General features: G+C 43.9%; 2 protein-coding genes across 5 annotated transcripts in view; one reads left to right on the top strand and one right to left on the bottom strand.

Moving 5' to 3' along the window:
• Nucleotides 1-2386, top strand: part of LOC125465999 (basic proline-rich protein-like) — a 42631-nt gene extending 40245 nt beyond the window's left edge. For all 4 annotated transcript variants that reach the window (XM_048560074.2, XM_048560073.2, XM_048560072.2 and 1 more), the window contains one exon: nt 309-2386. In XM_048560074.2, the coding sequence (XP_048416031.2) occupies nt 309-1382 (1074 nt within the window). In that variant the 3' untranslated portion in view covers nt 1383-2386. The remainder of the gene's footprint in view (nt 1-308) is intronic.
• A 2934-nt stretch (nt 2387-5320) lies between these two features.
• The window catches only part of LOC125465678 (calcium and integrin-binding family member 3-like), a 28112-nt gene continuing 11941 nt past the window's right edge, over nt 5321-21491 (bottom strand). Inside the window, exons 3-7 of the mRNA XM_059638471.1 lie at nt 17733-17767; nt 9804-9915; nt 7636-7783; nt 6156-6351; nt 5321-5776 (exon numbers count right to left, since the gene is read on the bottom strand). Coding sequence (XP_059494454.1) covers nt 5755-5776; nt 6156-6351; nt 7636-7783; nt 9804-9915; nt 17733-17767 — 513 coding nt within the window. The 3' untranslated portion in view covers nt 5321-5754. The remainder of the gene's footprint in view (nt 5777-6155; nt 6352-7635; nt 7784-9803; nt 9916-17732; nt 17768-21491) is intronic.

Here is a 21491-nt window from a genome sequence, read left to right as displayed (position 1 = left end):
AAAAGCTGACGTTTCGGGCCTAGACCCTTTTCTGATGAAGGGTCTAGGCCCGTAACGTCAGCTTTTGTGCTCCTGAGATGCTGCTTGGCCTGCTGTGCTCATCCAGCTTCAGACTTTGTTAGCTTCAATAGCTGTCACCTGACAAAGCTGGAACCTCCACATTGGGAGAGTTGATAGGTAAACTTTCTCAAAACTCACCTAATGGCCAACGTATGTGTTTTCTCACTGCCTATCAGCCTGTGTCAGACTGAAAAGAAACCTTTGTTCAGGAAATGTCAGTAAATTAATGGATCGTCTTTTTATTTCAGGTAACTGCTTCTGATCCCCGGAGTCAAAGGAATCAGCCCAGTAGCTCTGAAATAACAATGTGCCATTCAAATTCTGAATTTAAGCATCAAGCCAATGATAACCTCAACAGCATACAATCTAACCCCGTCCCTCCCCAGAGACAGCCCACTGATCACCCAAACCCCAGACCCATCCCTCCCCAGAGACAGCTCATTGATCATCCAAACCCCAGGCCCATCCCTCCCCAGAGACAGCTCATTGATCATCCAAACCCTGGGCCCATCCCTCCCCAGAGACAGCCCATTGATCATCCAAACCCCAGGCCCATCCCTCCCCAGAGACAGCTCATTGATCATCCAAACGCCGGGCCCATCCCTCCCCAGAGACAGCTCATTGATCATCCAAACCCTGGGCCCATCCCTCCCCAGAGACAGCCCATTGATCATCCAAACCCCACGCCCATCCCTCCCCAGAGACAGCCCATTGATCATCCAAACCCCAGGCCCATCCCTCCCCAGAGACAGCTCATCGATCATCCAAACCCTGGGCCCATCCCTCCCCAGAGACAGCCCATTGATCATCCAAACCCCAGGCCCATCCCTCCCCAGAGACAGCTCATTGATCATCCAAACCCCGGGCCCATCCCTCCCCAGAGACAGCCCATTGATCACCCAAACCCCAGGCCCATCCCTCCTCAGAGACAGCCCATTGATCACCCAAACCCCAGGCCCATCCCTCCCCAGAGACAGCCCACTGATCATCCAAACCCCAGGCCCATCCCTCCCCAGAGACAGCCCACTGATCATATGACTGACACGAAATATACAGGTGAATCCACTTCAAATATGAGTCACTCTGACCTGCTTTTCCCAGCTCTGAACAACTCCCATCACTCTCCCAAATGTGGTCAGTCCTTATCACAGGGTCAGTTCATGCCCCACAGACACACAATCTGTTCAAGGCAGTTTGATGAGAAGGAGACAGTGGAAGGTGGTCAGTTGCCGACTGAGGGAGAGGTAAGAGAACAGGAAAGTGACAGCTTTGATCTACCTATAGAATATATGACTCCTCCTCCATATGCTCCTGGATATTAACCCAACCAAAAGATTGTGAAGATGTAATGTTACTGATAAAAGATGTCTGCCATTACAAAGAACAAAGAAAATTACAGCACAGGCCCTTTGGCCCTCCAAGCCTGCACCAATCCAGATCCACTATCTAAACCTGTCGCCTATTTTCCAAGGATCTGAATCCCTCTGCTCCCTGTCCATTCATGTGTCTGTCTAGATACATCTTAAATGATGCTATCAAGCCTGCCTCTAGCACCTCTGCCGGCAATACGTTACAGGCACCCACAACACTGTGCATATCTCCCTTAAATTTTTCCCCTCTCACCTTGAAATTGTGACCCCTAGGAATTGAGTCCCCCACTCTGGAAAAAAGCTCCTTGCTATCCACCCTGTCTATACCTCTCATGTTTTTGTAGACCTCAATCAGTACCCCCCTCAACCTCTGTCTTTCTAACGTAAATAATCCTTATCTACTCAACATCTCTCATTGCTAGCTCCCTCCACACCAGGCAGCATCCTGATGAACCTCCTCTGCACCTTCTCCAAAGCATCCACATCCTTTTGGTAATGTGGCGACCAGAACTGTACGCAGTATTCCGAATGTTTGAAAATTGTTAAAATTGTTTGAGTCAGTCCCGAAACAAATAGTGGATTATTGTAATTCACCATTTGCTTGCCTCCCACCTGCTGTCTTATCTCCCTCTTGAAAAGAGCCTGGGGACAGGTCCCCCTGACCTGGTGAAATCTAAAATAAAAACAGAATGTGCTAGAGAATTTCTGGCAGCATCTGTGGGAAGAACATCAGAGTGAATGTTTCCAGTCCCATACGAGTCTTCAGTATTTTGCTTTTATCTGGTGAAGGGCAAGAGCTGAGATTGGAGTTGGATCCGCTGGGATTTCTATTTTATAAATCCATGAGTTTCAGATGGATGGGAAGTTCCAACTATCCGCACTATTAAATGTGATGATAAATATGACAATTCAATGTTTCCACTTAAAAATAAAGTTGTCATTTGTGAGTCCATCAATCTCATGGTATTTCTGATTTTAATGAGAATAATTAAATAATGAAACACAGAAACCGGAAACAGGAGCAGGAGTGCGTCATTTGGCCCTTCAGATCTGTTCCAGCATTCAGTATGATTATGGCTAATGACATAACTCTGTCCCCTGTTCCCCCTTTCTCCCTGTACCCTTTGATTCCTTTAGTTCTAAGGACTATATCTTACTCCTTTTTAAAAACACCCATCCCCTGTCCTTGTGAATTTCAAGGCTGTGCACGCACACTGCTGCTCTGACATTCTGCCCACGCCAATTGAAGCGTTGACTTTCCATTCTTAGGAAGAGTTGCACATAGTGTAAGAAAATGTTTCCTCCCTTCTTCTCTCTCCCTCTGTAGTTATTCTACATCCCTCCCCCCAACCCTTTTAACTACCCAGTTTAGGAGTATGGAAGGAGCTGGGTCACAACCAGGAACCATGTGGCGGGAGCTGAATGTGGGGGTTGTGCCCTGCAGCAATGGCAGGAAAAATAAAAGAGGAGCATATTATCTAAAGATGCAAAGAGACCTGGGTATCCAGAGCCTGAATGTGAAAGGTGCAGCAACAATTCAGGAAAACCAATAGAATGTTGTTATTTATTGAGAGGTGATCTGAATACAAAAACAGGAAGGGTATGCTTTAAGTATTCAGTTGAAACCACATGGAATCATATAGCACAGAAGCAGATCCTTCGGTCCAACCAATCCAGGTCGAACATAATCCCAAACTAAGCTAGTCCCATCTGCCTGCCCCTGGCCGAGTCCATCCAAACCTTTCCTATTCATGTACTTGTCCACATGTCTTTTAAACATTGTAAGTGTTCCAGCATCCACTGCTCCCTCACAAAGTTCATTCTACATGCAATCCACCCTCTGTGTGAAACAATTTGCCCCTCAAGCTTTTTTAAATCTTTCTCCTCACTCCTTAAAAATGAGTGCTTTAATTTTGAAATACCCCATCCTAGGGAAAAGGCAACTACCATTAACTTATCTACCATTAAATTATCTATACCCCTCATCATCTTATAAACTTCTATAAAGTCACCTGTCAACCTCCTACGTTCCAGTGAATAGAGTCCCAGGCTATCTAGCCCTCCTTTTTAACTCAAACCCTCCATACCTGGCAATATCCTGGTAAATTTCTTTTGAACCCTCTCCAGCTTAATAATATCCTTCCTATAACTGGCCGATCAGAACTGGACACAGAATTTCTGAAGAGGCCTCACCAATGTCCTGTGCAACCTCAACATGACTTCCCAACTCCTATACTCAAAGGACTGAGCAATGAGGGCAAGCATGTTAAATGCTTTCTTAACCATCCTGTCTATATGTGATGCAAACTTCAAAGAACTATCTACCTAAACCCTTAGGTCCCTGAATTTTACAACACAATCCCAGGCCCTACCATTAATTGGACAAGCCCTGTGTATAATATTGGTCATTTTATTTGATGAAAGATGTAAATGTGCTGAAGGTAATTCAGAGAAAGTTTTCGAGACTGATGTCTGGAATGGCTGGGTTTGCCTATGGAAAGGTAGCCAGGCTTAGCCTGCATCCACTGGAGTTCAGAAGGGTATGATGTGAATTAATAGAAGCATATAAAATCCTGAAAGGTGCTGACAGAGTACACATGGAGAGGATGTTTCCTTTTATGGGTGAGTCTAGAACAAAGGGTCACTATTTGAAAATCAGGGTAGAAGATCAAGAAAACTATTTTCTCTTGGAGGGTCTTGTTCCTTTGGAACTCTCATCCTGAACAAGTGGCAGAAGCAGAGTCCCTGAACATTAAGGCAGAAGTAGATTGATTTTTGGTAAGTAATGCAGAAAAGTGAGAGAGAGGTAGTGTGAAAGTTTCAGGGGTGGATGAGAGTGCAAATTTAAGTTACAATCAGATCAGCCATGATCTCATTGCATGGATTCAGCAGGTTTAAAGGGCTCTTTAAAGGACTCTTGCTCCAGCTTGGTATATCTGTATGTTCAGATGCCCTAATGACAGCACGGTGAGAAGCTTTAGCAAAAACGTCACTTTTTTTCCATAATAATGACACGAGGATAACAAGCCAAACCAAACTAGCCTCCATAGCCCTTCATTTGGAACGGGGTAAAATTTAAAATATTCTGTTACCCTAATTGCTCCATTTTCCTCAGTCAGACATTAAAAATAACAGATCAGACACCAAGTTCATAACAGAAATTAATAATTTATTATTAATAATGTAACTTTAGCAGAACACAGATAAACAAGGCAATCTGCTTAATATCTATGATCTCAAGTGCAATTTTCTCGACCAGAAGCCCCACTCACTGACAGACACAGTTAACAGGTAAATTGAAAGGAAAAGAATGAAGAATTGTAATTTGCTGGTTAACAGTTTCAGGGTTAATGGAGTTGTTCACAGGCAAGAAAACGATAGGCCTTGCTTGAAATCTGCAGTCACCGATTCATGCAAATAGGTTCAAGAGACTTCCAGGATTATTCGCCCACATCTGCAGTGGGTATTTTCTTATTGCAACAACCAACAAGTTGACAACTGTAGTAAAACCCAAAGAGTGGGGTGGGGTGGGCGGGGGGGAGGAGAGAGAGAGAGAGGAATATGGCAGCTCAGTCACACTCAACAGCTTCAAAACCCCAGTTGGAACTAATTTACTCTTTTTTTTCTCCTTTCTGTTACCATCACTCTTCGAGAGAATGGCTGGCCAGCATCGATCTGTCCTTTGATTGGCCAATTCAATATCAAACACATCCTAATGTCAAAATGTCTGTCATGTTCCTAGGACAATAATGAATCTGCAGCTATCTTTCCAGGCCATTAAAAAACATTAGTTGGTTTCATTGTTTCTCCTTTCCTAAACAAGCTTCTGCTCAAATTTCAATTCTCAACTTCAGCTCGCCATTCCAAACCAAAATTGAGATGCTCTCATCATCAGTAATATTCACCTTGTGAATCAGTTTCACAGATTGTGACTTTCCCCTGGAAAACTGATGTGAGAAATGAAGGGGGCAGATCCGTGCAAAAGGAGTATAAGGATAGGGAATCTTCTACCTCAGGAGCTATTGAGACAGAGATTAGACAACATTTCTGAAGGAATCAGGCACGGATTTGGAAAGGAAGAGTAGAAAAGTGCACAGGATTAAATGGAGAAATGGAATTAAAGTACTCAGCTCTAAATCAAAGAGCTAGAATGAGCAACGTGTGAATGGGCTGATCGGTCTCTTGGCCAGCCTTGCTAAGGTAGATGTTGACTTGTTCCTGGTGGCTCCCCATGTCTGATCACATCATTCTGAATGGACTTAGAATGGACATTGAAACAATTTTTCAGTTTGAGGGTGACACTGCTGATTCTGGTCCGAGCACCTCAGATTCGAATGTGGAAAGTACTGAAAGAAAATTTGAATATCAGTCTCATTCAGACTCATACTGTATTAATAACAGGAAAACTCAATGAGGCTCAGTCAGGCTACGCACTTCAATTCAACAATAAAGTAACCACCTTGGTAAGAGTTAGTTAAATATCCTTGGGTCCAAAGCTCTGGCAGTCTGCCTCCAAAGCACCACAAGAGACAGAACACTTCCACAGTACAGCCTCCAAAGAGCAGTTAATAATTGGAACAGCCAGGGCCCCTCCCAAGCAAAGACAACGGCAGAGAATCAGAACAAGATCAGATCCCCCACCAGCTTAAATTGATCCAGTTGTAGAGAGCCCGAGTGAGTTTGGATTGAGTTGCCGGACACAGACTGTGTGCACCAGTGTGTTACCTGAGGAAATCAGGTGCCTGGATGATCATGTGCTGAAAATCTTCCAGCGAGAGTTTGCCATCATTATCCAGATCTGATTCATCGAGAACCTTCTCACAGACCAGATTGACTTCTTCTGGTGTCAGCTCATTTCGAGTTAGTTTGAGCAGTGTCTTCTCCAAATCCGATTTGCAGATAAAATTATCATTGTTAAAATCTAAGTATCGAATAGAAACCAGCTTCAATTATCGGTGCAGGTTCATGAGAGATCACAGCTGGAGCAAAACGAGAGGTGATCACTACTGCCTAAACAGCAGGAGCACCTGGTAGTAAAGAAGGTTATTCTTCCCCTCTCTGCTTTTTGAAAGCTAGTCCTGCTCCCCTCATCTTTCTACATTGCTCTTCAAATTTGAAAGTTACCATTGAGTCAGTACCTACAAATCTCTCAGTTACTGCAAATTACAAATACATTTGTCATTTCCTCTGTTGTCATTTTCTAAATTGATCCATATGTTATTGGAAACCATGAGGTAGAAGTTTAGATGGAGAATGGTGTATGCAGGAGCATCTCCTGCCACCAAACGGAGGGCAGTGAGCAGCCACAGGTCTGAGAGAAGCAGCCCCATGGTAAAGATGCACTGAGTCAGTAATTAGATTTCCACTACCCTTTGTATAAACTCTGGTTTTACAACATTAAACTTGAACATATTTCTAAGGTGTGAAGTTGTTTCCACATTTTGTGGACACCTGTGTAGAGGATAATTTCCCTCTGTTAACCCTATTGAACCCTTTAATCACCTCTAACAAGTCCATCAGATCACCTTGGTTGGACTTGAACATGACCATCCGAGCCGTACACCATGAGATTCTCTGTTGTCATTCTATATCGACAGAAATGCAAGCCAGGTCTATTCAGCCTGCCCTCACAATTTAACCCACTTAGCACTTGAGTGTTCTAAGAGGGCAGCATTCCGATATGTCCAATTGAACCTGTCATTAAAGAAGTTTCATTTCCCAAACCATGCATGGAGTTCCTAGAGACTCAGTTCCATGAGTTGACTACCAAGTGTGAATCTCCTTATAGAACAGTCTTTGACACCAAATACAGACCATTAATTGTGTAGCTATTTCCTGATCAATCTGTTCAGAAGGTGGGACTTGAACTCAGGCCTCTTGGTCCAGAGGTAGGGACACTACTACTGAACCACAAGAGTCCTAATGTTAATTGTATATCAAAGTCTGTGTAATTATTGCTCAGGATGAATGCATTCACTCGGTCTTCATCTGCTTCCAATGTAGAGACACATATGGAAATAGGGGTGCGGCTGAGTTTGGCGGTATGAGTTTACAATGTTCCATTCTGTAAATAAATATTGGACTGAGTAAAGATTGGCTTCAGTTTCACCTTACACCAACTGAGTTTCCAGAACAGCCAGTTGGAAAATCTAACATCAGCAAAGCAAGAAAAACCTTCCTCATATCAGTATCAAGCCAAACTCACCATAAATCTTAAATGCATAACATGCCTTCAAGTCACGTGGGGCCATTTCACTTAGTACGGAGAACATATCCAGAAAGTCATCCAAGGTCATGTTTCCCTCATTGTCCTCAGAGAACACCTCCGCAATCCTCTGGCGGAATGGGTTATCCTGCAGTTACAGAACAGCGCTGGAGTGATTAAACAATTGGGTAAAATTTCACCATCAATTCCATCACATCAGGTTTGAACAAAAGGGTGAGGAGCATGACAGAGAAACACACTGAGTAATTGGCTCACTCATTACTGGAAAAGTATTTCAGTTCATATTAGTCAAAGTGGTTTTGGGTCGGTTTGTTTGTGATGGCTTCAGATGGAGTCAAAATGGTTGATTGGCTGTGGAGAACTGAAAGGATTTCAAGCTTTTTTTTATTCAGTTTGTTTTTGTTTTGTTTTGTTTTATTTTTGGAGATACTGGTCGCAATATTGCTGGACTTGTAATCTAAGGATTAAGATAAATTGAGTTAGTGGCCAAACACAGGTCAAATGCATTTAACTTTGAAGTTATACACTTTGGTGTGAAAAACAGAAAAGGAAAGTAGTGTTTAAATGGTGATCTGTTGGAAAATGTGAATGTACGAAAGGATACCCAGATCTTTATACATCGGTCAATGAAAGTAGATGGGCAAATGCACGAGCAATTAGGAAGTTAAATGTCATTGCAAGAGAATTTGAGTTCTGGAGTCGTACAGGGCCTTGGAGTTCACATTTGGAGTATTGCATGCCGTTTAGGTCTCCCTACCTAAGGGAGGATGTATTTGCCGTGGAGGGAATGCAGTGGAGGTTCATTAGGCTGATAACCAAGGTTGAACTATGGAGAGAGATTGATTTAACTGTACCTGTATGTACCAGGGTTTAGAAAGTTTAAAGGGGATCTGTTTAAAACATATAAAACTAACGGGGCTGGAAAGACCAGATAAAGGGAGATAATATAGTGTGGAGCTGAAGGGGCACAGCAGGCCAGGCAGCATCACAGGAGCAGGAACGCTGGCGTTTCGGGTTGGGAACATTTTCAGAAGGTCATTTTCTGAAGGAGGGTCCCGACCCAAAATGTCAGCTTTTCTGCTCCTCTGATGCTGCCTGGCCTGCTGTGTTCACCAGCTCCACACTGTGTCATCTCTGACTCCAGCATCGGCCATTTATTACCTCGAGATAACGGGAGAATTTTTTTTTCTCTGTTAGAGAATCTAGAACCAAGTGACACAATCTCAAAATATGATGTAGACCATTTAGGACTGTGATGAAGAAAGATTTCTTCACTCAAAGAGTAGTGAACCTGTGGAACTCTCCTCCCATGGAAGGTTGTGTAGATAAAATCACTGAATACATTAAAGAAAGTGATAGATAAATCTCTAGATGTCAAGGACATCAAGATGTATGGGGAGAGAGTGGGAATATGGCATTGAGACAGAGGTTCAGTTATGATCATATTGAGGGGTACAGCAGGCTCAAAGGGCCAATTGGCCTACCGTTACTCCTATTTTCTACATTTCTATGCTTCACGTATGAGTTCAAATCCAATTAGAGCTGGTGAGAATTTCAATTCATTTCATGAATAACTTCGGAATTTTAATGATCATGAAATTACTGGATTATTGTAAAGCCCCCATCTGACTGACTGTTGTCTGTTTTGAAAGGAATTTTGGTGTCCTTAGCCAGTCTGGCCTACATTTGATCCCAGCCCCATAGCAATATGGCTAAGTCCTAACTGTCTTCTGAAATGTTCAAGTAAACCACTGAGCTTAAAGGAGAATTGTGAGTAGATAATAAATACTGGCAATCCATCGGGTTGTTTGGAGTTCAAGGTGGTTTAAAACATTTGGGTGTTTTAGGCCTGTACCTGATGCAAATTTAATAAACAGGCACATGAATTGAAAAATGGAAAACACATCAAATGAATGCAAATGCACACACATGATCTGTAAATGAACTGCTCTGATATTCTTCTGTTTCCATCTCCCAACAGACAGAGGATGCGTTACATTTTGGAGCATGTTTCCTAGTCATTGATGGGTGTCATGTTGCTGGAAAAATACTCAAAGTCTCCTGTCAATTAGTACAGGCTGAATTATTCATTGTATACCAGTGAGAGTACTGTTGGCTTAACTTGTGGTTTCCTGCACTCGCGCTACCTTCAGTTCTGGCATGCTGCCAATCAGCTCATAAGGGATTGTCACATCAGGATTGTCCTTGTAACTGAGTGGTACTAGATGTGGAGCCAGGTCTCGGTAGCGGTGGAACAACCTGCAATGAGAGAGAGAGAGAGCGAGAGGCAGCACAACATTTTAATGTAGATGCCAAAGGAAGGAGTTTGGCTGTCACTCCTTCATTGACTTACCTTGGCACCCTCACGATTCCAAAACACAGTGAATGTACAAAACAACCACCATTGCAGATAGCACCACAAGCTATTGTTAGTTATTTTGAAAAGAATAATCTTGTGGGAGGAGCCTCTCAACAGACTCCCCATTATAGGCAGCAATTGATCCCAGTCAGCTGATCCCACAATGGATCTGAGTGTGAAATTGTAATGCATTCACATCCTGTTACCAAGTCACAGCAACAAAGATATCTCCCCGTTTACTTAGAGATAATTTCCTCTATTCATCTTCGATCCAGATCCCCCTCTCTCCCTATTTATTCCAGAACCCTGTCCCCATCCCCCTTTTCTGATGAAGGGTCTAGGCCCGAAACGTCAGCTTTTGTACTCCTAAGATGCTGCTTGGCCTGCTGTGTTCATCCAGCTCCACACTTTGTTGTCTCCACTTTTTACTTAACTTTGCTCCTTATTCTCCATAAATTGACCAAGGAGTCAGTCCGGAGGCCAGGTTGATACTAGGTATGGAGGGATTGTTGTATGAGAAGAGGTTGAGTAAGTTGGGCTTGTATTCATTGCAATAAAGAAAAGTAAGAGGCATCTTTATTGAAACATGCAGGATTCTTAGGGACTTGACAGAGACATAAGAATAAAGTTGATACTGTGCCAATTAGTGTATTAGATATGTGTTAGTATTTAGATTTTAAATCAGAGGCAGATGGATGACACAGTCAGTCCTTGTGAAGATAATTTTTTGAACAGGTCAGAAGGTCATTTGGAACATTGGCCAAACTGCACCAATTCCAAGAAATTATGTGGCTGCAGACAAATGTCTGGAAGAACCATCACATTGTCAATGGATGTGGTATAAATGGCTTTTATGCTGCTGAGTTTGCAACAGAGCAGAAAGCATTTGAGTTCAGTTCAGAGAATCAGGAGATCACTTCAGAAAAAAGAACAAATTTCTCCCAGCAGGAGAACAAAGCTTATAGTGCAGAAGAGCCAGTGACCTGAGCTGAAGTGGTTTCCAGTCTATGGAGCTTTCAAGCCAGGTGAGTTTGGATAGAAATTTTCAAATTGCTAGAACTGAGGAAGTTTAGGCTGTCAGAATTGTGAAAAGTTCATTCAATGGTTCTGGAAAGGAAGCATTTTTTTTATCTCCACAGCCTAAGTTTATCTTACAGGGAGTTCATGGAAATGTTTCTTTATAACTGGATGGCACGGTGGCTCAGCGGTTAGCACTGCTGCCTCACAGTACCTGGGTTCAATTCTACCCTCAGGCGAGTGTGTGGTGTTTGCACAATTTCCCTGGGTCTGTGTAGATTTCCTTTGGGTGCTCTGGTTTCCTTCCACAGTCCAAAGATATTCAGGCTAAGTGGATTGGCCATGCTAAATTGTTCTTAGTGTCCAGGGACGTCTAGGTTGGGTGGGTTAGACATGGGAAATGCAGGGGTAGGGAAAGGGGTCTGGTTGGGATGCTCTTGAGAGGGGCAAGTGTGGACTTGTTGGGCTAAATTGCCCCTAATCCACACTGTAGAAGTTGTACGATACATTTAATTTTATTGAAGAATATAGAGCCCTTTGATTGTGTTGCTATCCCTTTCTGTTTAACCCTTTTCCCTATATCTGAATAATTAAAGTGAAATGATTGTAATTATGATAAATCATCAATTTGGCTTCAGTTTTATGCTAACTAATTGAGCTTATCTTGCATTATTGCTGATTAATTAGTTGCGTTAAAATGAAGACCAAAAACTTAGTGACTTCATTCCTTGTGCAATCATCATTGCTTCTCCCTCCTGCTATTATCAGTCACTCACTGATTTGTGTTGTATTTGTCATTCTCATCCAACCACCCCTCTGTTGTTCCTTCTATCTCTTTCTGGATTATTACTGTTTGACACCACCTTCCCCCTAATTAATGAGATTTCTTTCAACAGTTTGTGTTCTCTTTCTATGTTCACTCCTTAAACACATAATTTGAGCTTATACTATGCTTTCTTGCCTTCCATCTTTATACTTCATGTTCCTGATTCATAAGCCCAACCCTCTGCTCCTCATCCAGCCTGCTTTACTCATAATAATCACATCTCTCTATTGATTCATTTCTTCTGGTAAATATTTGACTTTGGTACCCACCTTTGGAATTGATGACCTCCTACTGATATCAGAACTGATTTGCTCATCATCAGACTCACTGTCAATTATGGCAGTTTGATACTTGTAGCTATGTGACATTCAGATGAGAGGAACTTGTCATTTGACTTTCTCCTCTAAATCCCATTACTCCTTCAGAATCTGCAAATTTTTAATCCAATCCCAAGCAATGTTGAAGAATGTACCTGAACAGTCTGATTCCCATCTTCACCAGTAACCCCTGGCCTCCCCATTTTAAGCCCCTCTCTCCCATAATTAACCATGTTTCCCAGTTGAAACTGGTTTCCAATGACTTCACCTTATACCTTAAGACTTGTTGAATTCTTTGAGACTTCAGTTTAATGAAAGCCTTTCCAGCCAGTGCATTCAAATGCTCTGAAGGAATAAAACTAACTGTAGCCTTTTCACAGGCCAGGGGCTGATCACTTATTATTAACAGAGCTTGAGGATTCCACCAAAAATTCATTGATTTGGACAATATGCTCCCACCATTTTCAACAAACTCTTACCATGTACAGCCCACACCAGCGCAAAAGATAATTATAGTTTGGCTGATTTGCTAAAATCTTATGAACCACTTTGTCTACTGTTAGATAATTCCTTTCACTAAAAGGGCTTTCTGCTGCCATATTTATAACTATTACGCTCATATCCACACATGTATCTCTGAATCCATCAATAGCAAACTAATTCCCCTAGCACTTTATCAACCTGTCCACACCATCATCAAACTATCAAGCTCTAATTCTAAAAAAACTGCTTATGATACTTCTGTGTAGCAATGGAAGTGCTAAGGCTATACCTAGTTTCCTCTTTGATAAAGATATAACACATGTCCACATTGCAACCTTATTCTTCCCTGTGCATGAGACTAATTTTCATAAAAAGGATGGGTGATCATACCCCAAAAACTTGATATTTTGACTCATTCATCCTTTGCTATCAATATTCCAAAAGATAACTATATTCAAATAGAATTCATATCCATACTGCAATGTGAGAGGTTTATTTCAGTTAGCCACAGCCCAGAAGTCTCATGTTATGAACTTCCATATGTGTACAACTAACCTAAGCCAAATTAACTCAATTTGTACGTCCATCCAGTGTTCGCTAATTCCATCAGGTCTCAGCCATTCCTTCAGACCATATTAGATGATAACGTCCCTCACTAAAGCAGCTAACAGTACAGCCTTCACGTCTTATAGAACATAGAACAGTACAGCACAGAACAGGCCCTTCAGCCCACGATGTTGTGCTGACCATTGATCCTCAAGTATGCACCCTCAAATTTCTGTGACCATATGCATGTCCAGCAGTCTCTTAAATGACCCCAATGACTTTGCTTCCACAACTGCTGCTGGCAACGCATTCCATGCTCTCACAACTCTCTGTGTAAAGAACCCGCCTCTGACATCCCCTCTATACTTTCCTCCAACCAGCTTAAAACTATGACCCCTCATGTTAGCCATTTCTGCCCTGGGAAATAGTCTCTGGCTATCAACTCTATCTATGCCTCTCATTATCTTGTATACCTCAATTAGGTCCCCTCTCCTCCTCCTTTTCTCCAATGAAAAAAGTCCGAGCTCAGTCAACCTCTCTTCATAAGATAAGCCCTCCAGTCCAGGCAGCATCCTGGTAAACCTCTTCTGAACCCTCTCCAAAGCATCCACATCTTTCCTATAATAGGGCGACCAGAACTGGACGCAGTATTCCAAGTGCGGTCTAACCAAAGTTTTATAGAGCTGCAACAAGATCTCACGACTCTTAAACACAATCCCCCTGTTAATGAAAGCCAAAACACCATATGCTTTCTTAACAACCCTGTCCACTTGGGTGGCCATTTTAAGGGATCTATGTATCTACACACCAAGATCCCTCTGTTCCTCCACACTGCCAAGAATCCTATCCTTAATCCTGTACTCAGCTTTCAAATTCGACCTTCCAAAATGCATCACCTCGCATTTATCCAGGTTGAACTCCATCTGCCACCTCTCAGCCCATCTCTGCATCCTGTCAATGTCCCGCTGCAGCCTACAACAGCCCTCTATACTGTCAACGACACCTCCAACCTTTGTGTCGTCTGCAAACTTGCTGACCCATCCTTCAATCCCCTCATCCAAGTCATTAATAAAAATTACAAACAGTAGAGGCCCAAGGACAGAGCCCTGTGGAACTCCACTCACCACTGACTTTGAGGCAGAATATTTTCCTTCTACTACCACTCGCTGCCTTCTGTTGGCCAGCCAATTCTGTATCCAGACAGCTAAGTTGCCCTGTATCCCATTCCTCCTGACCTTCTGAATGAGCCTACCATGGGGAACCTTATCAAATGCCTTACTGAAGTCCATATACACCACATCCACAGCTCGACCCTCATCAACTTTTCTAGTCACATCCTCAGAGAACTCTATAAGTTTTGTGAGGCATGACCTGCCCCTCACAAAGCCGTGTTGACTGCATTTAATCAAGCCATGCTCTTCCAGATGGTCATAAATCCTATCCCTCAGAATCCTTTATAACACCTTGCAGACGACAGACGTGAGACTTACTGGTCTGTAATTGCCGGGGATTTCCCCATTTCCTTTCTTGAAGAGAGGAATTACATTTGCCTCTCTCCAGTCCTCAGGTACGACTCCAGTGGAGAGCAAGGATGCAAAGATCCTTGCAAGTGGCGAAGCAATTGCATTTCTCGCTTCCCAAAGCAGCCGAGGACAAATCTGGTCCGGGCCTGGCGACTTGTCAATCTTAATGTTTGACAAAATTTTCAGCACATCAGCTTCCTCTATCCCTATCCATTCCAGCATGCACACCTGCTCTTCAAAGGTTTCATTCACTACAAAGTTCGTTTCTTTCGTAAAGACAGAAGCAAAAAACTCATTTAGGGCTTCCCCTACCTCCTCAGACTCCACACACAAGTTCCCTATGCTATCCCTGATTGGCCCTACTCTTTCTTTGACCATTCTCTTATTCCTCACATAAGTGTAAAATGCCTTTGTGTTCTCCCTAATCCGTTCTGCCAAGCCTTTCTCATGCCCCCTCCTGGCTCTCCTCAGACCATTTTTGAGCTCCTTCCTTGCCTGCGTGTAATCCTCTCTAGCTGAACTTGACCCTAGCTTCCTCCACCTTATGTAAGCTACCTCTTCCTTTTCACAAGAAGCTCCACCGCTCTTGTCATCCAAGGTTCCTTTATCTTACCCCTTCTTGCCTGTCTCAGAGGGACATATTTACTCATCACTTGCAACAACTGTTCCTTAAACAATCTCCACATGTCTATAGTGCCCTTACCATGGAACAATTGCTCCCAGTCCATGCTTCCTAACTCATGTCTAATCTCATCATAGTTTCCTCTTCCCCAATTAAATATCCTCCCATTTTGCCTAATCCTCTCCTTCTCCATAGCTATGTAGAATGTGAGGCAGTTACGGTCACTATCACCAAAATGCTCACCCACCACAAGATCTGATACCTGCCCCGACTCGTTTCCGAGCACCAAGTCTAGAATGGCCTCTCCCCTCGTCGGCCTGTCAACATACTGCGTTAGGAAACCTTCCTGAACACACCTTACAAAAACAGCTCCATTCAAATCTTCTGCTCGAAGGACGTTCCAATCAATATTAGGAAAGTTAAAGTCACCCATTACAACAACCCTACTACGTCCACACTTTTCCAAAATCTGTCGACCTATGCTTTCTTCAATCTCCTTGCTGCTACTGGGGGGCCTGTAGTAAACCCCTAACGAGGTGACTACTCCCTTGCTGTTCCTAATTTCCACCCACACTGACTCGGTAGGCAGATCTTCCTCGACAATGGAAGCTGTAGCTGTGAATCCAGAACGGATTAGGGAGAACACAAAGGCATTTTACACTTATGTGAGGAATAAGAGAATGATCAAAGAAAGAGTAGGGCCAATCAGGGATAGTATAGGGAACTTGTGCAGCTGTAGCTGATTAGTAGTGCTACACCCCCTCCTCTTTATCCCCCCTCCCTATTCTTTTTAAATGTTCTAAACCATGGAACATCCAGCAACCATTCCTGCCCATGAGAAACCCATGTCTCTGTTATGGCCACAACATCATAGCACCAGGTACTGATCCATGCTCTAAGTTCATCACTTTTATTCCTGATATTCCTTGCGTTAAAGCAAACACACTTTTACTGATCCCTTGGTTCCTTCCCAGGAAAATCCTTCCCACTAGCTGGACTACCCCTTGCTACTGCCTCACCTGCATCAACTCTCACCTCCAGTATACAGCTCAGGTTCCCACCCCCCTGCCATACTAGTTTAAACCCTCTCGAACTACTCGAGCAGACCTTCCACCCAGGACATTGGTCCCCTTCCAGTTCAGATGCAACCTGTCTTTCTTGTACAGGTCCCACCTTCCCCAGAAGGCATCCCTCAGAATCCTTTCTAACACCTTGCAGACGACAGACGTGAGACTTACAGGTCTGTAATTGCTGGGGATTTCCCTATTTCCTTTCTTGAAGAGAGGAATTACATTTGCCTCTCTCCAGTCCTCAGGTACGACTCCAGTGGAGAGCAAGGATGCAAAGATCCTTGCAAGTGGCGAAGCAATTGCATTTCTTGCTTCCCAAAGCAGCCGAGGACAAATCTTCCACCCAGGACATTGGTCCCCTTCCAGTTCAGATGCAACCCGTCCTTCTTGTACAGGTCCCACCTTCCCCAGAAGGCATCCCAATTATCTACATATCCGAAGCCCTCCCTCCTACACCAGCTGCGTAGCCATGTGTTAAGCTGCGCCCGCTCCCTGTTCCTCGCCTCGCTATCTCGTGGCACTGGTAATAAACCAGAGAACACTACTCTGTTCGTCCTGCTTTGCAGTTTCCATCCTAACTCCCTGAAATCAATTTTTATATCCTCAATCCTATTTCTGGCTATATCATTAGTGCCAATATGTAACACGATTTCTGGTTGTTCGCCCTCCCCTTTTAGAACCTTATACACCCGATTGGAGACGTCCCGGACCCTGGCACCAGGGAGGCAACATACCTTCCGGGAATCCCGATCCTGACCACAAGATCTCCTGTCGATTCCCCTAACTATCGAGTCCCCTACCACGAGTACTTTTCTATTCTGCCCCCTTCCCTTCTTTGCCACAGTGTCAGGCTCAGCACCAGAGAACTGACTACTATGGCTTTCCTCTGGTAGGTCATTCCCCCCTCACTGTATCCAAAACGGTACACTTATTGCTGAGGGGAATGCCCACAGAGGATCTCAGCACTGTCTGTCTGTCCCCTTTCCTCCCCCTAACTGTAACCCATCTATCCTTGTCCTGAGCCTTAGGAGTGACCAACTCCCGGTCTCCTGCTCCAACATTCTGCTTTCTCCTTCTTTTCCACCATGCCTCGAGGTGTTTCTCCACATCCGTGTTACTGACACCATTGGGAACTGTGGTTGGCAGGTTCTTATCTCACCTCCCATGCAGTGACACTAACCGGTTAAGACAGGAGGAGTAGCTGGACACGAGCCCATGTCTGTGACCATTTTCATGTCAGGACAGAGGCACATCAAGCACCTTCAGACGCTGACAGGCAGCACTAGCACAGGCAACTGATGCACGTTACTCACCTCAGGATTTCCTTCCGAGTGAAAAAGGTACAATCCTTTAAAAAGAAAATATTAAACAGGTTGTTAAAATAAAATCAATCCACATTGAACAATGACAATGAAGATGATATTATGGATTTACATTCTCGAGAATCCTCAAAATATTTCTGGCTGAGTAACAACTCTTAAAAGCAAGAAGGAGAAGCTCTGAGGAGAGGCAGGGCCTAACCATGCAGGGGCAGAGGAGGTTTTGATGCAGTGAATGGGAAAAGATTATTTCCTCTACTTAAGGAGGCAATAATGAGGGAACAATAATTTAAAATTGTCTCTGGTACAGTGATGAGGAGATAAGAGCTTTACCCAAAGGCTAAAGCATACAATCATTTTCCTCTTTGCAGGTTGAGGCAAAACCATTGCATTTTTATCCCTTTAGGTGTCTTATATTCCTTTTAGACACTCATTCCCATGAATATAAAAGGCATAATCTCCCACAGACTTGCTTCTTTCTTCTGTCTCCTAGGTCACATTTAAATGAAATGTAAACAATGTCAGACAATCTACACCATAATTTTGGGAAGGCCAACTGGTGTAGAAATCTAAAAATCTTTATTCATCCTTGTATTAATGCTTTGTTTATTACTACTTTTATACTCTTTGGTTACACTGAATGGCTATGCTAGTAACATACCCTGAGTGCTAAGATAATAAAATGTGAGGCTGGATGAACACAGCAGGCCAAGCAGCATCTCAGGAGCACAAAAGCTGACGTTTCGGGCCTAGACCCTTCATCAGAGAGGGGGAATGGGGAGAGGGAACTGGAATAAATAGGGAGAGAGGGGGAGGCGGACCGAAGATGGAGAGAAAAGAAGATAGGTGGAGAGAGTGTAGGTGGGGAGGTAGGGAGGGGATAGGTCAGTCCAGGGAAGACGGACAGGCCAAGGAGGTGGGATGAGGTTAATAGGTAGCTGGGGGTGCGGCTTGGTGTGGGAGGAAGGGATGGGTGAGAGGAAGAACCGGTTAGGGAGGCAGAGACAGGTTGGACTGGTTTTGGGATGCAGTGGGTGAGGGGGAAGAGCTGGGCTGGTTGTGTGGTGCAGTTGGGGGAGGGGACAAACTAGGCTGGTTTAGGGATGCAGTAGGGGAAGGGGAGATTTTGAATGCAGTAGGGGAAGGGGAGATTTTCCCCTACTGCATTCAAAATCTCCCCTTCCCCTACTGCATTCAAAATCTCCCCTTCCCCTACTGCATCCCTAAACCAGCCTAGTTCGTCCCCTCCCCCCACTGCACCACACAACCAGCCCAGCTCTTCCCCCCACCCACTGCATCCCGAAACCAGTCCAACCTGTCTCTGCCTCCCTAACCGGTTCTTCCTCTCACCCATCCCTTCCTCCCACACCAAGCCGCACCCCCAGCTACCTACTAACCTCATCCCACCTCCTTGACCTGTCCGTCTTCCCTGGACTGACCTATCCCCTCCCTACCTCCCCACCTATACTCTCTCCACCTATCTTCTTTACTCTCCATCTTCGGTCCACCTCCCCCTCTCTCCCTATTTATTCCAGCTCCCTCTCCCCATCCCCCTCTCTGATGAAGGGTCTAGGCCCGAAACGTCAGCTTTTGTGCTCCTGAGATGCTGCTTGGCCTGCTGTGTTCATCCAGCCTCACATTTTATTATCTTGGAATTCTCCAGCATCTGCAGTTCCCATTATCTCTGATACTATTTTACCCTGAGTGCTTCCTGTTTAGCAAGTTTAACCCCAGCACACAATTCAGCATTACCTTTGGCAAATGTAGTGATCGGAACTAGGTGGATCTCAATTATTATGTGATCCTTGATGGCCCAGATTAACAACTCCAATCATGGAGTCCTGGCTAACATATAAAAAGGGAGTTTCGGAGAGTCTTCTGACTTGAGGTACTGACTCTGAGCTGGCTAGTCACAGCCAATGTACTGTACACATCTAAGTAAAGTGTGACGTGATGACAGGATACTGACCTCTGTGCAGTTATTTCATGGCAACGGGAGAAAACAGTGTGTGCCTGATTCACACTGGACTCCACCCATAAGTTTGCCCAAGACCTTGGCCAGATTGAGAACATACACCAAGGAACCATCACAGATTAAGGATATGTCTTCAGTTCCAGTCCATGAGAAGCGGTTAGTGCAGTTACCACTGATTGTAGTAAGACACTCTAGCCCAAACCTATTGGGGCAGAATTGGTTGAGAAAGATTCACCTGATTGGCTTAACATTTTTCGATTAGAAAATGGGTGCCTTAGTGAAGTCCTAATTAAACACTGGTCGTTTTCAGGAAAGACTAGGGACTATCAGAGCAGCCAAAGCCACTTTACATGTTAGCCAGGCAGTAATTCTTGATTTTGCAAGGTCCGCCCAGTGCCATTTTGCCTTCCAGCCAAACAAGAGGCATAAATCAGGAGGCTGGAAAATTAAGGAATCAGCAAACCAGTGGGTTTGGGCTGAGAAGTGGCAGATGGGGTTTAACCCTGAAAAGTATGAGGTGATTCATTTTGGAAGGACAAAGTTGAAAACAGAATACAGGGTTAACGGAAAGATTCTTGGCAGTTTGGAGGAGCAGAGGGATCTTGGACTTCATATCCACAGTTCCCTGAAAGCTGTCACCCAGGTGGCTAGAGTTGTTAAGAAGGCGTATGGTGTGTTACCTTTCATAAATAGAGGGATTGAGTTCAGAAGCCGTGAAGTTATGCTCCAGCTATACAAGAGCCTGGTTCGGCGACATCTGGAATGTTGTGTACAGTTCTGGTCGCCTCATTACAGGAAAGATGTGGAAGCATTGGAAAAGGTGCAGAGGAGATTTACCAGGATGTTGCCTGGAATAGAGGGAAGGTCTTACGAGGAAAGGTTGAGAGAGCTAGGGCTTTTCTCTTTAGAACGACGAAGGATGAGAGGTGACTTGATAGAGCTGTACAAAATGATCAGAGATATAGATAGAGTGGACAGCCAGAGATTTTTCCTGGGATGGAGGTAGCTATTACGACTGGGCATAGTTTTAAAGTGAGTAGAGGTAGATATAAAGGAGATGCCAGAGGTCAGATCTTTACTCAGAGAGTTGTGGGGGTGTTGGTATGCATTGCAGGAGAAGGTAGTGGAGTCGGCCTCATTAGGGGCATTTAAGCAGCTATTAGATAAGCATAAGGATGACAGCATAAGGTAGGGGTGGAGGTTAGATAGACCTTAAGTTAAGGATAAAAATTTGGCACAACATCGTGGGCTGAAGGGCTATACTGTTCTTTGTTCTATGAATGGTCAGTGTAATTTGCAGAATGGGCAGCACTGGTCATTCCCGTTCTGAAGCCTGACAAGTTAATTTGTCCTTGTGGGAATTTTAAGCAAAACAGTAAACTGCTTCTCGCAGCTGGATAATTACCCAACTCTTCGCATAGAGAACTTATATGCAAAGTTGATAGCCCTTCATGCAGCTGGACTTGAGCCAAGCCTTTCTGCAATTGTGACCAGATTAGGAGTTCCAGAAGTATGCTACAATTAATACCTAAAAGGGTTTGTGCCAATATGTAAGACTATCACTTGGAGTATCATTAGCCTGAACTCTTTTTCAGCAGACAATAGAGATGATTTTACAAGGGCTGCCCCAGGTTGCCATTCATCTGGATGATGAGCTAATAACTGAGAAGAGCAATAAAGAGCACTTGGAGAACTTGGACATAGTGCTTAAACATTTCTTCCAGATGGGCATGCACCTTAGATGAGAAAAATAGGTGTTCCAGGTACCCCAAGACATT

This window comes from Stegostoma tigrinum, chromosome 30 (genome assembly GCF_030684315.1).
Source record: "Stegostoma tigrinum isolate sSteTig4 chromosome 30, sSteTig4.hap1, whole genome shotgun sequence".
NCBI lineage: Eukaryota > Metazoa > Chordata > Chondrichthyes > Orectolobiformes > Stegostomatidae > Stegostoma > Stegostoma tigrinum.
The sequence above is the reverse complement of the archived record's forward strand: the minus strand, read 5'-3'. Positions and strand labels throughout refer to the sequence as shown.